Source organism: Nuphar pumila, chromosome 10 (assembly GCF_984573655.1).
Source record: "Nuphar pumila chromosome 10, dmNupPumi1.hap1.1, whole genome shotgun sequence".
In the NCBI taxonomy this organism is placed as follows: Eukaryota; Viridiplantae; Streptophyta; class Magnoliopsida; order Nymphaeales; family Nymphaeaceae; genus Nuphar; species Nuphar pumila.
The window spans coordinates 89,564,236-89,581,536 of NC_143258.1; the positions used below are offsets into that span (position 1 = coordinate 89,564,236).

The following is a 17,301-nucleotide window of genomic DNA, read 5'->3' on the forward strand; positions in this document are numbered from 1 at the left end:
ATAATTTAAAAAATATTATGTGTCAATCAGAACATGTTAAAATCATTAAAATAATATTAAAAATGATTTTCAGTTATTTTTTATATTTATTAAAAAATAGCCGATTCAGGTCAGTATTGTATCGATTTTTTGGCGATACAATACGTATCGGCTTATTCGCGCAACGCACTGGTACTGACAACACTGATTTAAACACAGAATGGATAAGAGAGATAATCATATGTTCAGACCATAAAAGTTGCTTTCAAGGTAGTTGGGCATTAAAATCACTGCTCCTCTAGTAGGGGCAACTTGTGAATGTCATCAAATCGAAGGGACGTCATGAGTTCGAAAACAAGGTAGCACATCCTTTGTGGCAATGCCGAAGTTAGGTGTCCTCCTTGGTGGACAAGCAGGACCTGGGGCTTTTTATACCAATGAGATTGCAAGTGAGTGGGGTGCTTTTCTCCAGTTGTCTCAAAAACAAAAAAGAAAGAAGGTTAATTGAAAGAAAAGAAGCAATACCCGAACCGGATATTGCTTAGGTAATTGGCCGATGAGGTTATATATAACCATACAGTCATCAATGAATGAGGAAAACAAAACAGATACAAGAGATAACGTCAATGCAGAATTATCATTTTTGATAATGATTATCAAAAATGATATGTACAAGCTTAAGCCGGATTCTTCATATTCTTGATTTTCTGGTATACTTTGAACATAGGAGTCTGAATTTGACTTATCTGGAGGTTCACGAATTCTTCAGAGTTCATGATTTCTAGATGTCTTTTGATCATGGGACTCTTGAATAGCCATATTTCTATCATGCCCTTGCGAGGTCAAGGTGGAGTCAACAACATTGAGCTTGTCACGAATAAAAACAAACCGCGAAAATAGAAGAGGCTTAGTGAGCCCATCAGCAAGCTGATCAGTCGAGGAGATAAACCAAACCTGGGTATGACCTTTTTGCACATGATCCCGGACAAAGTGAAAATCGATTTCAACGTGTTTGGTGCTAGCATGAAATATTGGATTCGCAGCAAGATATAGGGTACCAACATTGTCACACCAAAGAGTAGGAGGCGAAGAAGGAGCATGACCAAGATCAGTTAGGAGAGACTTGAGCCAAAGAAGCTTCGATACAGCGCACGCTAGGGACTTAACTTCAGTACTGGATCGGGGGACGGTTCATTGCTTGCGAGAAGACCAAGAGATCAAATTGGAATCCAGAAAACATAACAAAACCACTGATGGACTTGCGGTCATCAAGACTACCGGCCCAATCGACATAAGAAAAGGCGCTGAGTTGAAGTGAGGAAGACCGTGAGAAGGTCAGACCATGTTGAATGGTGTTTTTAATATATCAAAGAATACACTTGACTGAAGACCAATGAGTAATCGTAGGATGATGCATAAACTGACATATCTTATTGACAACAAAGGCAATATCAGGTCTAGTGATGGTGAGATATTGAAGACCATCGATGATACTCCGATATATAGTGTGATCATGAAAAGAAGAAGCATCATCTTTGAGTAGTCAAGTAATGGAGCTCAAAGGAGTGGAGACGAGCTTTACATCAGCCATAGAAGCACGACAAAAGAGATCTAAGGCATAAATGCGCTGACACAAGTGAAGGCCTGAAGAGGCATAATGAACTTTAATACCTAAGAAATAGTTAAGACGCCCGAAATCTTTAATGGAGAATGCATGGCTGAGATGCAGAATTAATTGTTTGATGGCAAGGTGAGAGCTTCCTGTAATTATGATATCATCAACATAAACTAGAACATAAGCAACCAAATCTCGATCTTGAAGGATAAATAGTGAGGCATTCGAGAGAGATATCCAGAATCTACAGGATAGAAGATAAGAGCTGAGACGTTGGTACGAGGCATGCGAAGCCTGTTTGAGGCCATACAAAGTATGATCCAACTTGCAAACGTAATGATGATGAGAATGGTCTTCAAAACCAGGATGATGTGCCATATAAACATCTTTCAAAAGGAGACCATTAAGAAAGACATTATTAAAATCCAATTGGTGTAATGACCAGGTAAACGAAGCCGCAAGAGCAAGTACCATACAAATGGTCATAAGTTTTACTATTGGACTGAAAGTTTCAGAGAAATCAATACATTCTTATTGATGAAAGCCCTTAGCAACAAGACGATCTTTGTAGCGAGCGGCGAAACCATCGGTGTAGCATTTAATCAGGAAAACCCATTTGCAACCAACAACATTATATTGAGGAAGAGGAGGGACAAGGTGCCATGTATGATTTGAGTTGGAGAGCATCAAATTCATATTGCATGGCCAAGCACCACTTGGGACCAAGGTTGGCTTATTTAAATGAAGTAGGTTCGGGTGTAAGTAGAACCAGGCTAAAATAAGCAAGAGAAATCGGGTAGTGAGAGGTAGAGAATGCACAAGATTTAAGTGAGTTGATCATAGACCGAGTAACCATGGGATGAATATGGCCAGGCGGGCGATTTAGACCAAGTAAAAAAAGTCATTTGTTGAGGAAGTGACAAGTGGTGAGGAGGGGTCAGCTGGGCCAGCATCAGGGACGTCACTGAGGCAAGGATTCAGGGATGGAGGGGAAAGAGATAAATCGGGTGGTGGTGGTGGTGGTTTAAAAGCTGGCAGGAGGAGAGGGTCCGGAGGAGGGAGGACGATGGGTGGAGAGAGACCCCAGACAGAGAGAGGATGAGGAGGGTTAGGGTTCTGAAGGCACGAGTCCAATAGTGGATTCATCAAAGTAAACATGACAGGAGACATAGGTGCGGTTTCGGGACGGGTCAAGATATAGACAACCCTTGTAGCGAGAGGCATAGCCAAGAAAGATACAGGGGACGGTCTTAGGCTAAAACTTAGTGGTGAGATAGGGTGTTAAAAGTGGGTAGCAACGGGCACCAAAAATGCGGAGACGATCATAAACAATCAATTTTTAAAAAAGGAGTTTGTAAGAAGATTTACGGAGAAGAACTGAGGTTGGGAGACAGTTAATGAGACATACAACAATACGGAAAGCTTCTATCCAGAACAAGTATGGCAAAGACAAAGTGTAGATTAGGCTAAGTCCAGTTTCAACATGTCAATATTTTCGTTCAACAAGACCATTCTGTTCTGGGGTATGTGGGCACGAGAACCGATAAAGTATGCCATGATCTCATAAAAAAATTTCAAATTCATGACTGGTAAATTCACCTTCATTATCAGATTGAAAAGAGCAGATGGAGGTTTGCAGTTGCTTTTCAATAGCAAACTTAAAAGCTTTGAAACATTCAAAATCTTGTAACTTAATACGCAAAGGAAAAAGCCATGAGAACCGAGAAAAACCATCTACTGTGATAAGATAAAAGCAAAAATCTTTACATGAGTTGACTGGAGCAAGCCCCCAGACATCGGCATGAAGAAGTTCAAGAGGGGATTTTGTAGATGAAACTGAGTGTACAAAAGAAAGTTTATGAGCCTTGCAAACAAGACAACTTTCACACACCTTTGTTTTAATATTTTTATTTATGAAAATAACATGACTAGAGTGTAAATGAGATATAATCTTCTTATTTGCATGATCGAGACATTTGTGCCAAGTATCGAATGAAGCTACTCTGCTTGCATATGTCGACACTTGTATATGAGAATCAATTTTAATTAGGTAGATCCCCGCATTGGATTTTGGTCTCTATAGACAAATCTTGACTATCTGACGATCCCTGACAAGAAATTCAAAGAGAGTGAATTAAAAAATAAGTCATTGTCTTCAGTAAATTTGCCCATAGATAAGAGGTTCTTCGTAATGGTCAAAACGTGAAGAACATTTTTTAGGTTAAAAGCGGAGCCTTGAAAATTCAAAATAAGATTACCAGTGTGGGACATAGAGAGCATCTTACCATTACCCACCATGACTTGCTCACCACCATGGTATTGCGACTTCTGAGAAAATTGTTGGTCATCCATGGTTAGATGATTTATAGCACCAGTGTCAAGATACCAATAATCATCATTAGATTGCTAAAGAGACATAACAAAGAAGGCTTTAGGGATATCCCAGCATTTTTTTGCAGTGTGTCCTCATTTTTCACAATATTGACAGGTAACTGGCCCACGATCGCCTTGATAACCAGGACTATTATTGGTCATATTGGAAAAAGAATTTCTTCCTTGACCCCTCCCACGACCTTGATTAAAACTGCAACCACGGCCATGACCTCTAAAGGCTATGAAGGTCATTTGCAGGGATTCTGAAGTTTCAGGAATCTTATCATGCGATAAGAGTACACATTTTTCCTGATTAAGGAGCAAATCATATAAATTCATGAAAGAGTGTGATACTGAGTTAGTTGTGACAGATGTCACAAAGCTTTCATATTCATGAGGAAGACCGTTTAATATGATTTGGACTGATTCTTCATCATCTACCAGGTGATTAGCAACGATGAGTGAGTTGGCTAAGAATTTGATGCAGTCCAAATATTACATCATATCCAAACATTATTTTTTAATGAAAGTCAGGTCTTTCTTCAGAATCATGAGTCTTAAAGGTGATTGAGACCCATATGACTTCTCCATAATAAGCCAAGCTTCACGTGTTGTTTTGGTTCTTATGATTTGACCAAGAACAACTGAAACAATAGCTTTTACCCAATAAAGTGCTAGTTGATCTTAGCGAATCCAAATAAGATAATTTGGATTCTCTATCTTACCTCCATCTGCTGCAGCAATAAAACTATTTGGTTGAGAAGATGTGCTGTCAACAAACTGGAGAAGTTCCTGACTGATTCGAGTTGGGATCTCTACAACAAATATTTGTCCCGATTGAGTTTAATCGAAACGAGACTAGCAATAACATTCCACTTGAAATTGAGATCCTTATGCCTTGGGTCTTTTTTATCGTGCTTTTATGGCTATTGAGGAAGAGACATGTGGTGAGAAGTGGTCAGCTGGGCTACCGTTAGGGACAACATTGAGGAAGGAGTCAGAGATGGAAGGGAAAGAGAGAAATCGGGTGGGGTGGGGGTTCAAAAGCTGGCAAGAGGAGAGGGTCCGAAGGAGGGAGGACGACGGATGGAGAGAGACCCCAGTCAGAGAGAGAGAGAGAGAGAGAGAGAGAGAGAGAGAGAGAGAGAGAGAGGATGAGGAGGGACAGGGTTCTGGAGGGAAGGGTCCAAGAGTGAATTCGTCAAAGTAAACATGATGGGAGACATAGGTGCGGTTTAAGAACGGCTCAAGACATAGATAGCCCTTGTGGCGAGAGGCATAGCCAAGAAAGATACAGAAGACAGTCTTAGGTTGAAAATTAGTGGTGAGATAGGGTGTTAAAAGTGGGTAGCAGCGGACACAAAAAACACAAAGATGATTATAAGTAGCTGATTTTTGAAAAAGAAGCTCATAAGGAGATTTACATAGAACTAAGGTTGGGAGATGGCTAATGAGATATACAACAGTACAAAAAGCTTCTACCCAAAACAAGTATGGAAAAGACAAAGTGTGGATTAGGCTAAGTTTAGTTTCAACAACATACCGATGTTTTCGTTTAACAAGACCATTCTATTTCAGGGTGTGCGGGCATGAGAACCGATGAAGTATGTCATGGTCTCGTAAAAAAGTTTCAAATTCACGATTGGTAAATTCACCTCCATTATTAGATTGAAAAGAGCAGATGGAGGTTTGCAATTGCTTATCAATAACAAACTTAAAGGCTTTAAAACATTCAAAAGCTTGTGACTTAGTACGCAAAGGAAAAAGCCATGAGAACCGAGAAAAATCATCTACTATGAGAAGATAAAAATGAAAATCTTCATGTGCGTTGACTGGAGCAGGCCCCCAGACATCGACATGAAGAAGTTCAAGAGGGGATTTTGTAGATGACACTGAGTGTCTAAAAGGAAGTTTATGAGGCTTTCCAACAAGACAACTTTTACACACCTTTGTTTTATTATTTTTTATTAACGGAAATAACATGACTAGAGTGTAAATGAGATATGATCTTTTTATTTGCATGATCGAGATGTTTGTGCCAAGTATCAAATGAAGCTACTTTGCCTGCATATGCCGCCACCTATATATGGGAATCTGTTTTAATTGGGTAGAGCCTCGCATTGGATTCCGGTCCCCGTAGACGAATCTTGCCTGTCTAGAGATCCTTGACAAGAAATTTAAAGGTAGTAAATTAAAAAATATAGTCATTATCTTTAATAAATTAGCCCACAAATAAGAGGTTCTTCGTAATAGCCGAAATGTAAAAAACATTCTTTAGGTTAAAAAGAGGGCCTTGAGAATTCAAAATAAGATTACCAGTGTAGTAGATATAGAACATCTTACCATTACCCACCATGACTTGCTCACCACCATGGTATTACGATTTTTGAGAAAATTGTTGGTCATCCATAATTAGATGATTTGTAGCACCAGTGTCAGGGTATCAATAATCATCATTAGATTGCTGAAGAGGCATAACAGAAAAGGCTTTAGAGATATCCTAACATGTTTTAGCAGTATGTACTCATTTTCCACAATATTGATAGGTAACTAGCCCACAATCGCCTTGATAACCAGGACTATTATTGGTCATGTTGGGAGAATAATTTCTTCCTTGACCCCTCCCACGACCTCGATTAAAACTGCGACCATGACCATGACCTCTAAAGGTTGTGAAGGCCGTTTGCTGGGATTCTAAAGTTTCAGGAATCTTATCATGCGATAAGAGTACATATTTTTTCTGATTGAGGAGCAGATCATATAAATCTGTGAAAGAGTATGATACTGAGTTAGTTGTGACAGATGTCACAAAGCTTTCATATTTATGAGGAAGTTCGTTTAATGTGATTTGGACTAATTCTTCATCATATACCAGGTGATTAGCAGTGGCGAGTGAGTTGGCTAAGAATTTGATGCGGTCTAAATAGGACAACATATCCAAACTTTCTTTCTTAATGACAGTTAGGTCTCTCTTCAGAATCATGAGTCTCAAAGGAGATTGAGACCCATATGACTTCTCTAGAATAAGCCAAGCTTCACGTGCTGTTTTGGTTCTTATGATTTGACCAAGAACAATTTTTGAAACGATAGCTTTTATCCAATAAAGTGCTACTTGATCTTAGCGAATCCAAATAAGATAATTTGGTTTCTCTATCTTACCTCCATCTGCTACAGCAATAAAACAATCTGGTTGAAGGGACGTGATGTCAACAAACTTGAGAAGGTCCTGACTGATCATGATCGATTCGAGTTGAGATCTCTACAGCAAATAATTGTCTCGATTGAGTTTAATCGAGACGAGACCGACAATAGCATTCCATTGGTTCATAGGACAAGAAAGAGACGGCGATTATGTCATGTCAAACTCGTTGAAGAGTCGGAGCTCTGATACCATGAAAGAACCTTGATACTACAGAGAAGAGAACTAATTCTTCTTTATTGTTTTTTGATATTGCTCAGGTGGCTGGCCAACGAGGCTATATATAACCATACAATCATCAATGAATGAGGAAAACAAAACAGATACAAGAGATAACATCAATACAGAATTATCGTTTTTTATCCGGATTCTTCATATTATTGATTTTCTGGTATACTTTGAACATAGGAGTCTGAATTTGACTTTTCTGGAGGTCCACGAATTCTTGAGAGTCCATGATTTCTGGATGCCTTTTGATCATGGGACTCTTGAATAGCCATATTCCTATCACGCATCACATGGGGGCCGACAACATTCAAAATAACCTATTGTCCACCAAGCACATAAAGGATGTCCTTGAAGAGTAAGTATCAAACCTTTGTTCCATTCTCAGTAAATTAAACTCTCTGTTGGCTTGTCATATGGTAACATGGAAGACTTTTTTTTTTGAAGAACTTAAAAAAAATAGCAGTAATTTTTTTTCACACATATAGCAGTAAATATTAACCGGATCACTCCTGAACTCTGCATGAATCGGCACCCTAGCGCAGCTACGAAACTGAAAAACTAAGAAAAAACAGAAGATTAAAAGAAAATCTCTTAAAATATCTCATAATTCATTCCCATTTCCTCTTCTCCTCTCTATAATGAATATTTATAATAAAGCAGAGAAATCCCTAGAAACCCTAATCCTACTATGGATCTGAGATAGGTTTGAAACTCAAGAAGATCCAAAATATAATCTTAAACTAAAATCCAAATTAAATAAATACAAGAAAACTAAATAATCAAAATGGATCCAACTGAACCCTTTTGAGTCTTCTGCTTAGCTACTGCATCTCTCTCTCTCTTAGGTAGATGTGGTCACTTGATCTTGGAAAATCAGTTGGATGTAGCAAGGAGCAAGGAGTTTTAGATCCTTTAACAAGAAACTGGATTGAACAAGGATGAGATGGTTAGGCTCAGATTTGGATGCGAATGCGTAAATTCAAGTCTAGCCTAGCTTCATATTCAAATAGTTAATCTAGAATTGATACACCTATACCTAAACTGAATATGATCCATCTATACAAACTCTTATCAGGACCCATGTGACAAATATCTCGTCTTTAAAAAAAAAATATCATGAAACTATCGCAAGGTTCGTCCAAATCTAGTGTTCGATCATATGCGAGATTGATACAACAACAACTACGCCTTCATCCCAAAACAATTGGGGTCAGCGATATGAACCAAAAAAAGAAATTCATTTTGGGTCTTCCACATGAATCCTTTTCCTCCAATCATTTCTATCCAATGCCATGTCCTCGGTGAGGTTCAAAGCATTCATATCCTTTCCTATCATCTCCATCCAAGTCTTCCTAGGCCTACCCCGACCTCTTTTAACTAATATATTTTTCCATTTCTCCAACCTTCTAACTGGAGCATCATTAGGCCTTCGCCGAATATGTCCAAACCACCGTAAACGACTCTCTTGCATCTTATTTTCAATGGGTGCAACACCTACCTTCTTACGTATCTCCTCGTTCCGAATCTTATCTTTTATTGTATTTCCACACATCCATCTAAGCATCTGCATCTCAGCTACACTCATTTTTTGAATATGATGTCTCTTGGCAGCCCAACATTCCGTACCATATAGTAAAGCGGGCCTAACTGCCTTGCTCCACACCACAATCAACTGCAGACAAGAACACAAGCAAACTTTAGAGACTCCAAACTGAATCTGATCTACTGACTACCAATTCCGGTGACTCTACCAGTCCATGTGGATAACGCGAAAATGTCATGCGTAGATAGGCCATATTCATTTCGAATTTGGGTGGTAAATTAGGCTAAATTGATCCGTTCACCTGATTAGACCCTGCTGATCTGTCACAGGGACACCATTTTGGCTTCGTGTCCCTGGTGCCACGAGCAGACACCCTGATTTGGACACAGATTCATATGGCCATAATTTTAATATTTTTTGTTATATTAAAAATATTTCAATGAAAAAGCATTTTCAATATTAAAACATCAAAAAGTAGTTTTTATTGATTCAAACATTAAAAATTCCATGTCCTCATTTCCCACTTTTGAAAAAAAATTCTAACTTGCGAGTCAAACACGCATCCCATGTCATCATGTCCACGTCTCTTTGAGACAGCTGCTGTTGGCACAAGCCAGCCATTGATAGTTACCCCATGAATAACACAAGCAATATAAATTTGAAATCAAGCAAACTTTGAAAAGCAGTGTCAAAACTACTGGAGGCCAAACATGTTGAATTGTGATGTTTTTCTTCGAAGGAAATTGTAAACATGATAAATTGTGATCGAACCAAGCACCTGAAACAGCAGTTCAAATGCATGGTCACTGCCTACAATGAGTATCTTCCATGTGCTCCACGCATGAATTTGCAATTCACCGACGATAAAGGTTGAATTTACCACTAGTCAGCAGGAAATCATCGGTCGATATCTGTATCATCCAATAGCCATCGCCTAAATACTTTTGTATCTCATCATCCTTGCCAAAATAGACTCTGTACCAACCATCTTTCTCAGTATCAACTCCTTGTGTAATCTTGAAGACTACTTGGCTTTCTACCACAACTTGGATGTGAATCAGTGTCTGACTCTTTCTGAGTTCCTGATTAACGTTGTTATCACTGTACAAGTCCAAGTTGCCTGTGAGCAAGCGTTTGCTTGTGGACCTTCCTGGAAACACGAAAGTTAATTGTTGCCTCATAAATGTATCTTCAGTTAGAGTTCCATCAATCCTGAGCTCCTTCAAATGTTCAAATATCCCTTCCTGCAAAACAAATCTTAGTGAGAACCAGGTCACACACACACACACACATGGTGAAGTAGATGTAACCTTGAATGCTCTGCTAGTTGAATTGACACGGAGGCTGGAACATCCATCAACATGCAAGATTTCTAAGGACTTCAACTTTTCAAGGCCAGGGACATCGATGAGCTTCTCACAATTTTCTAGAATCAATTGCTTTAAATATTTCAAGCTTGAAAGATCAGTGACAGTTTCCAGTGAATGGCAGCAAAAGGCACGAAGTATGATTAGTGATGATGGAAGCTGGGGGAGGGCCTCAAGTCTTGCACAAAAATCTATCCATAATTCCTCAAGTCCTGTAAGGATGGTGCTAATACTTGATGGTAGACTGCTGAAATCACAGTGGCTTAAGTCCAAGGTTTTCAATGATGACAGTCTACTAAAATTACTCGTACCAGAAAAGCATGAAGGAAGCAGGGTGAGTTCATAATTGTGACTTAGGTCCAGATCCCTCAACTTTGCAATATCTACAATGCTGTTGGGTAGTTCTGCAATAGCGCTATTTACTATTGCTAGACAAAGCAGATTTGTGAGTTGACCCACAGCCTGAGGTATGACTCTTAATTTGTCACAATCACTTACTTCCAGTACCTCAAGTTTTCCCAATAATGCAATAGAGTTGGGCAGTGCTTCAAAGTTTCCAGTTAGAAAAAGCCTCTTCAGGTTCTTCGCATTGCCAAGTGAATTAGGTAATGCAGCAAGGGATTTGCAACCTTTAGTGTCCAACATTTGTAAATTGTTCAAACAACCTATAGAGTCTGGCAGTCTTTCTACTGATGTTTCTCTTAAATCAAGCTCTTTTAATGATTTCATGCCTCCCAATTCTTCTGGCAGCCTGACAAAGCTAGAGCATCCTTCAAGAATAAGGATTTCAAGAGAACTCAAATCACAAATACTTTTGTGCAGTTCCTTAAGTGCTTTACAGCCTCTCATACTCAGGAAGACCAAACTCTTCAGATGTGCAATAGAGTCATCAATTTCAGCTAGCTTAACACAGCCATCAAGTACTAATTTCACCAATTTCGGGAAGCTACCAAAGCCAGAAGTGTTAATGAGCTGCTCACATTGATAGAGAATGAGAACTTTCAATCTGTAAAAGATCTGCAGACAATTCCCATTAGCTATAACAGAACATTATAAATACAAATAAGAGCCTTCTATTCTAGTGCCTAACCTTTTTTATCCCAAGCACTTGCTTACCTCATTCTTAAACCCCTGTTGGTTCCACACACTACTGATAGAGCTCTTTGATAGGTCAAGGACAACAAGCTCCTCTACATGAAATTTAGATGGCAGTGACTCCAAGGGACAGCCTCTCCACTCCAACAATTTTAACTTCCTAGGGATACGTGGAAATTCACCTTGGAAGTTGGCATAATGGACATGAAGAACTCTAAGTTCAGTTGTTCCTATAAAAGCCTCCATTGTCAAATATGCCTGGCTTCCCTTTTCCAAACTGAGAAGGATTCCTTCAGTACTCCTTGTTCCCTGCAGACATAAAAGCCAGGAAATCTTGATGCAGCATCAAGTCTCTAATAAGTTGACTTGCACCCAAGAGTTGTCACTAACTTGTCCTAGGCATGGTGATCAAGATATCCGACTCCATAAACACTTGGTTGTCACAAACAAGAATTTAAAACACATCAAATCAAGTATCCAAGGACAATCATATAAATGGTTAGCTCAGTCAAGAGTTCGGAGTCTTGCCAAGCCAAATTGAGGACCAAGTCTAATGTCATCACATCAAATCTGATGTTTTGCAGTAAACTTTGAACAAGAACAAGAGTCTAAATTGTGTGTGTGTGTGTGGTGGTGTTTAGATCCTCCTAACATGGTTAGGCATTTATATAGGCAAAAACAAACAGCAGATTCCTTGTCTTAAGTTTAAATTTGGTACTTAGGAAGACTCCTTGAAGTTCTCACTGGATTGAACATGAATTAAAAGACGGTCCATCCAATCTATTAGAATTTCAGTTCTGTAGAGGTTAATGTCCTGTCTTTTACAGAGCATTTAGGACTCAAAAACCTCAGCCGCTTCAATCACAAATTATGAAGCCATACTTGATGCTTGACTCTTGCAAGATTGAGATGTCGAGTTCTACACATTATTTGATATTAGCCCCTGAATTGATCTAAATTATGGTCTGAGTTTATCAATTCCAAGAGTAAATGAGAACAAGCATTTATTCCAAATTCTAATAACGTTTGATAAGCATGTGAAATTGAGCCAAGAAGAAAGAAATTTAGAGCTGCACATTACCTTCAGATTTAGTAACACATCCAATATCTCATTTCCATTCCACAGCCTGCTACGCAGCTCAGGGCATTTTTCTTGCAGAACAATCTGTCTACCCATGTCTCTAATCTGATCATGCATTTCAAACTCTTCTTTCTCACTAATTTTGATAAGAGACCTATGCAGCAAAACTTTAGTTTCTATGTTTGGGAAAAATTTACAATCCTTCCACATGTGCATTGCATTTTCTTTACCATTTCTGTTATAAAAACATGCAATATCCAAAAAAATTTGCTTCTGTGTTTCATCAAGTCCATCATAACTTATCTTCAGAATCTGGTGAACATCTTTATGTTGATTTTCCTTCAGGATTTTCAGAAGATTTTCCCATTCCTCTAGGCTGTTCTTATCAAAGAAAAGGGATCCCAAAACCTCAAGAGTTAAGGGCAGCCCACCTGTACAAGACACAACTTTCTTGGACAACTCAGAGTATTTGTCCATCGGTTTGTCACTCCCAAAGACATGATAGCTGAAGAGCTGAAGTGATTGATCAAAATTCAATTGTTCAAGCTGGTAGGCCTCATGATCTTCGATTCTTTGCAAATTTAATAGATGCTTATTTCTTGTTGTGATGATGATTATACTTCCTATCTTAAACCAATTTCGGCTGCCAGCCAATGCCTTAAGCTGGTTATCATCGTCAACATTATCAAGAACAATAAGGACTCTCTTGCAATGCATTCTTCTCTGCAGCAGGTTGATTCCTTGACTGGCATTACTAATAGATGAATGTTTGTCACCTAAAACTTCACGAATAAGCCGCATTTGCAAGGAAACAATTCCATTGAGTTTTCTTGATTCTTCCCCAATATCTGAAATAAAGCAACTAGCTTCAAAGCTGGAAGAGATTCTATTGTAGACAGCCTTTGCGAGGGTTGTCTTTCCTACCCCGCCCATGCCATGTATACCAACCATTTGAACATCGTAAGCTTCTAAATCCAACAACTTCATCAAATCACTAACTCGCGCATCAAGTCCAACTGGATATTTAGCAACATCAAGCTGAACTTTACTGACTTCATCCAGGATCTTCTTGACAACAAGTTGGATAAGCTTTCCCTCTTGCCTGTCAAAAAGAAGCCAACACAAGGAACTGAAGTACCAGACATTGACAAGTGATAACGCTGTCAATGTGAGCTATGCACAAATAGCAAAACAGAAAGTTAAAAATCAAACAGGCCTAAAGAGTCTACCCAAGTGAAGAACTTTAGTCACATCTCTGCATGGTTTTGTTTGATTCTTCTCTAGATTAAACATTTCAATTTACATCTTTGGAATAAGAATTGCTGCTCATCATGATGCTCTCTCTCTCTCTCTCTCTCTCTCTCTCTCTCTCTCTCTCTCTCTCTCTCTCTCTCTCTCTCTCTCTCTCTCTCTCTCTCGTTTCGTGCTAATTTTTTTTATTTTTTATTCTCTCTCTCTCTCTCTCTCTCTCTCTCTCTCTCTCTCTCTCTCTCTCTCTCTCTCTCTCTGTGTTGGTGCTAATTCTTTCAATTTTTTATTAACTAAAGTGGTTATTTTCCTTCCACAACAAAAAAAGATTTTGGGTCTACCAAGCAAATTCATGAAGCTCAGGAAGGCGAGAGAGAGAGAGACCCATTTGCCTCATTCACAACATCGTAGCCTTTGATCTCCCCTGCTTCTCTCAGTGCACCCCTCCACTCCTTCACCCTCTCCTCGTCCAACTCCCGACCCTCTTCGTGCCTCCTGAACGCCGCCTCGAACGGCCCCTTCTGGCTCCTCACCTGCCGAGGCTCGACGTCGTAGAACACGGGGAGGATCAACCTCCCACATCCCACCATCTTGGTGACCTCCGTAAGGCACCATCTCGACTCCGCGTAGCGTTTGGAGAAGATGGGCACGAAGATCTCCGACCCTTCAATCGCTCCACACAGCTCGTCCATCCTTCTTCCCTTCTCGAGCTCGTCACCACTAGCGGAGACAGAGACTTCGCGCTGCTGCAAGGCTTCGCAGAGGCGGTTAGCGAAGCCTTCGCTAGCATCGCCTCCTCTGAAGCTCAAGAAAACTCTGTACTCGAATCGACGATGCTTGAATGTTGAAGACGACGACGGGGTGCACGACTGCAGTTCGTATTCCGTGGCCTTCCTCTTCATCTTTTCCTGCAATCCACTGATCCCCTAACTAATTCCCATCTATGCTACAGACTAGTACACAGCATTTGGCATTAAAAAAATGCTAGAACGGATAACTGATCCTTGAATGTGCCTCCAGGGGAGGATAAAGTGCAAATCGGGCCCCACGATTGACGGACCTTATCCCCTCAAGATGAAAGGTGATCGGGGGCACACTTGCACTTGCAGTCCGGGTGCAACATGATTGCACAGAATTTTGTGCATTAAGCACTCTATCGCCCTCCATCAGGTCCTGGGTCTGACAGGCCTAAAGATGGAGGGTGATCAGGTACTTGATTCACAAATATTCGTGCAATCATATTGCACCTGATCTTTTCTCTCAGCCACTGGCCGGGACAGTGCTGCCTGACCAGGGCAACATCGCCCCCAAACCATTTTCTGGCCGAGCTTGCTGACATTAGTTTTTCCTGAATTTTTTTTTGACCAAAAACATGAAAATCAAATAGTTAAGAACCTGGTTTTGGCAAACCAGGTTTTGTCCTCCTTGGTCCAAACGACCCCCAAGTAATAAGTGACAAGGTTAAAAGCCAAATTTGCTTAGGTGTTAGATCAGATGATGACAGTCATTGTGTATAAGGACCATGATATTATGTTGGCTTCCGACGTTTATGCTTGAAATGAAGCAGCAACGAGGAAGGATACGTGGCAACAATTGATCCAGCATCTTAAGGACGTATCCTAGATCATATCTGGAGATTGGAACACCACCAGGTCAGCCGAAGAAAAGAAGCGTTCACAATTCGGCCACCTTGATAGCAACCAATTTAATGGCATGATTGATGCTTGCAAGCTGCCAGAAATTCAGACTCCAAATGGTCAATTCACATGTTATAACAAGCAAACTGACTCCCTTTCAGGACGGGTCGATTAGACAGATACCTAGTGAATGATCACTGGTTTCAACGATTTCCTAACTCAGAAGGCACTCTCATTTGGGCCCTGCTCCCTTCTTTCAAGTTCTTCAAATACTGGACTTTAAAATAGGACTATAAGAGCATCATCATATCCAGTTGGGACACGAAAGTTCAGGGTTGTGCCATGTTTGTCCTCACCCTGCAATTGGAGATCACCAAAAGGAACCACACTAGATGGGCTAGAGCATCCATTGGTTGCATTTGCCAAGAGGATTAAAGACATTCATTTAGAGATGAAGGAATGTCAAAACCCCATGGCATCAAGATGCCCGGACAACCTATTTAAGTAACTTCATCTGAAGGATGAACTCTAAAGTCTACACGAGATGGAGAAAGAAATGCGGAAAGGCCAGATGCATGTGGTTAAATAAAGGGGATCGTAATACTTCTTTCACTCCCTCTATAACAGAAATATCATCAGAAATTGTACTTCAATCAAACACATAAATCACATCTATAGTGTCAGATTGAGTCGAAACAGCTCGCACCAATGAGTTTAGACTCATTGATACTGAATGGACGTTGGAGACTTATCCTATATATATATATATATATAAAGAGAGAGAGAAATCAGATGGTAAGTTTTGGTATACCTTCATGTGCCCCAAGGTCAAGCACACCTCTTTCATGAAATCCAACCCTATGGATGTGTTAAGCATGGTTTGTTTGGTATTAATCATACCTTGATTTGTGTTTTTTGAAAATAAGGTCTTGATTTTTTAGTGGTAAAATTTTGGTGCATTATGAGCCGTTAATATTTAGTGCTTTCAAAAATCATTCTTACACATCGCAATGATATGATCTAAAACATGTTTTTTATTAAACAAACCATTTAGATCATGTTTTAACTATAGTTTAAAATCATGCCATGTTGACTAGACTCAGATAGCCCAATCACCCGGTCAAAAAACATGTTGAACTCGTTCTTAACAAAACCCGGCTGAGTCATGGTTTGATTAGGCCAGCTCATGAGAAAGTCAACCAAGTCAGGGGCAAGTCATATATATATATACCGTTTCCCATCTCACATGAATTTTGTAAAGTCTCGTATCCGTTTTCTTTCCTAACAACCCTGGTCAGGTTCAAGCCCATGGAGCCCATTCCCACAACTTGCATATTAAAAAAAAAAAGAAAGGCACTATCATACCAGCCATAGACACAAAGCTGATTCTCGGGATGAAAAATCTCATAATATTTTGAGAAAATCTAGTTTTGTCGGGAAAATATCAGTATGCAAAAAAATATCAAATACATGAAAACATAAATAATATAGAAATGTTACAAAAAGTTTTTCCTTGTGTAAATATCAAGTTAAAACCATGATATTTTAAGATACAAAATATTTTCAAAACATCACATTTTTTTTTCAAAATTGAGCTGAATAATTCTATGGGTCCATCACCTCAGTGTAACAAGTGATCCAGCTCTACCACCACGGGGTTGGAAGTGAGGCCAGCAGGGTGGTTGTGAGGGTGCTGAGATGAAGACACCAGATCAAACCAGAGTGGCGCACAGGCGTGTCCATAGCTTTCAGAGGTGGCAGGGTGGTTGTGGGCCCCACCCTGGGTTTTCCTCACTTTGATGAAGGTTCTCAGACATAAAGAAAAGGTGATCCATCTCTGGAAAAAATCAGAACATTACCAAAGCGGGGTGGGGATGGAGCAGTAATGCACTTCAATGTACCAGAGCACAAAAACAATCCAATAAAAACAAAGAGA

At 39.7% G+C, this 17,301-nt stretch overlaps 1 protein-coding gene across 1 annotated transcript; it reads right to left on the minus strand.

Moving 5' to 3' along the window:
- Positions 1-9,611: 9,611 nt before the first annotated feature.
- On the minus strand, positions 9,612-14,700 carry LOC149827274 (disease resistance protein Roq1-like). The gene is made up of 5 exons (XM_090020279.1): positions 14,113-14,700; positions 12,481-13,582; positions 11,421-11,708; positions 10,248-11,321; positions 9,612-10,181 (listed from the first exon to the last, which is right to left on the minus strand). Exons 1-5 carry the CDS (start codon positions 14,628-14,630, stop codon positions 9,792-9,794), a joined length of 3,372 nt encoding a protein of 1,123 aa, XP_089876405.1. The 5' UTR covers positions 14,631-14,700; the 3' UTR covers positions 9,612-9,791.
- Positions 14,701-17,301: the final 2,601 nt, after the last annotated feature.